General features: G+C 45.3%; 1 protein-coding gene across 1 annotated transcript; it reads right to left on the bottom strand.

Annotated features, from left to right (window-relative positions):
* Positions 1-234: 234 nt before the first annotated feature.
* Positions 235-780, bottom strand: SARC_16675 (hypothetical protein; the record flags this gene model as incomplete). Its single annotated transcript, XM_014289222.1, has 1 exon — positions 235-780. A coding segment is annotated over one exon (546 nt), but the record flags the coding sequence as incomplete, so codon positions are not given.
* Positions 781-1,204: the final 424 nt, after the last annotated feature.

Here is a 1,204-nt window from a genome sequence, read left to right on the forward strand (position 1 = left end):
GGACCATATATAGGATCACACAGGTTAGCTGTGCTATTTGAACACACTGTCACACACACGAGGACTCACAAAACCGTGAAATCGTACATATATACCGATGTTGCAAGGGTAGGGACGGCATTAGCTTACATCAATTTTCCACACAAGTGTGTAACGATTGCCGATCCAATGCAATGTGTACTAACTTTTTTCAACGGGTACAACGTACACCAATAGTCCTTGTGATTAGACATGCTATATGGTTACGATAGCACTATCTCGAGAGTTAGTAGGCGATCTTGTGCCAAATGGGGTCGTACCGTACACTTCCTCGATCAGTGTACTGTTCTGCTCGTGGGGTACTCGACAGAAAGGTTTTGCCCTCTCGAGTGCAGGAGCACATCTCCGCCCCCCACTCCTATCCTTAGTAAATCTCGATACAATGCAATACATACAAGTATTCCTTATAACTTCCTCAAACCGAGACAGTACAATGTATACCGGTACGCGTTGTACACACCCACTGACCTGCATCACCACGTCAAGGCACTGGACAGTCCGTTTGCCGTCCACACACTTGGAGTGTACCACCAGCGCACACACACTGCACATGACCGGCGTGGTCTTGACTGAGCCTCCGCACACCTCACAGTACGGGCTCTTGATGCTGCCCGAGTGTTTGTCGAATGTGTGCGCAGCCTCAGTGACCTGCGCGTACTTTGCACCCACTTCCGGTACCACCAGCTCGAAGTTGTGTCGTTTGAAGATCGCCTCAGAGATGGGAGTGGCGGGGAGGGCGATCTAGCAGGAATGGGATGAGAGAAGGTGAAATGTGTTCAAGGAGTACTACGCGCGAAGGAAGGACAAGTGGAAGGCCCATAAGTGTAATTGCTCATTGTTTTATGTGTAGGTTATGTGGACGCGACGGTGGTGTATAGTGCAATGATCTAAGATTTTTCGGGCTATTGAGATATCCGGATCGATTTTGAGATTCATGTAAGATTCTGATGCCACATCTCCATCATGAGAGAGGATACTACTACACAATAAACAGCATGCCTTTGATTAAAAGGGTGCGTCGCGGTATGACAACATGCACAACGATATAGGCATTGGCTGAAATACTATCCATATATGCATAATAATAGTACATGTAAGAATAGTATATACACACATATATATATATATATATATATATAATAATATATATACTACATATCTACTA

This window comes from Sphaeroforma arctica (genome assembly GCF_001186125.1).
Source record: "Sphaeroforma arctica JP610 unplaced genomic scaffold supercont1.8632, whole genome shotgun sequence".
NCBI classification, from domain to species: Eukaryota; class Ichthyosporea; order Ichthyophonida; genus Sphaeroforma; species Sphaeroforma arctica.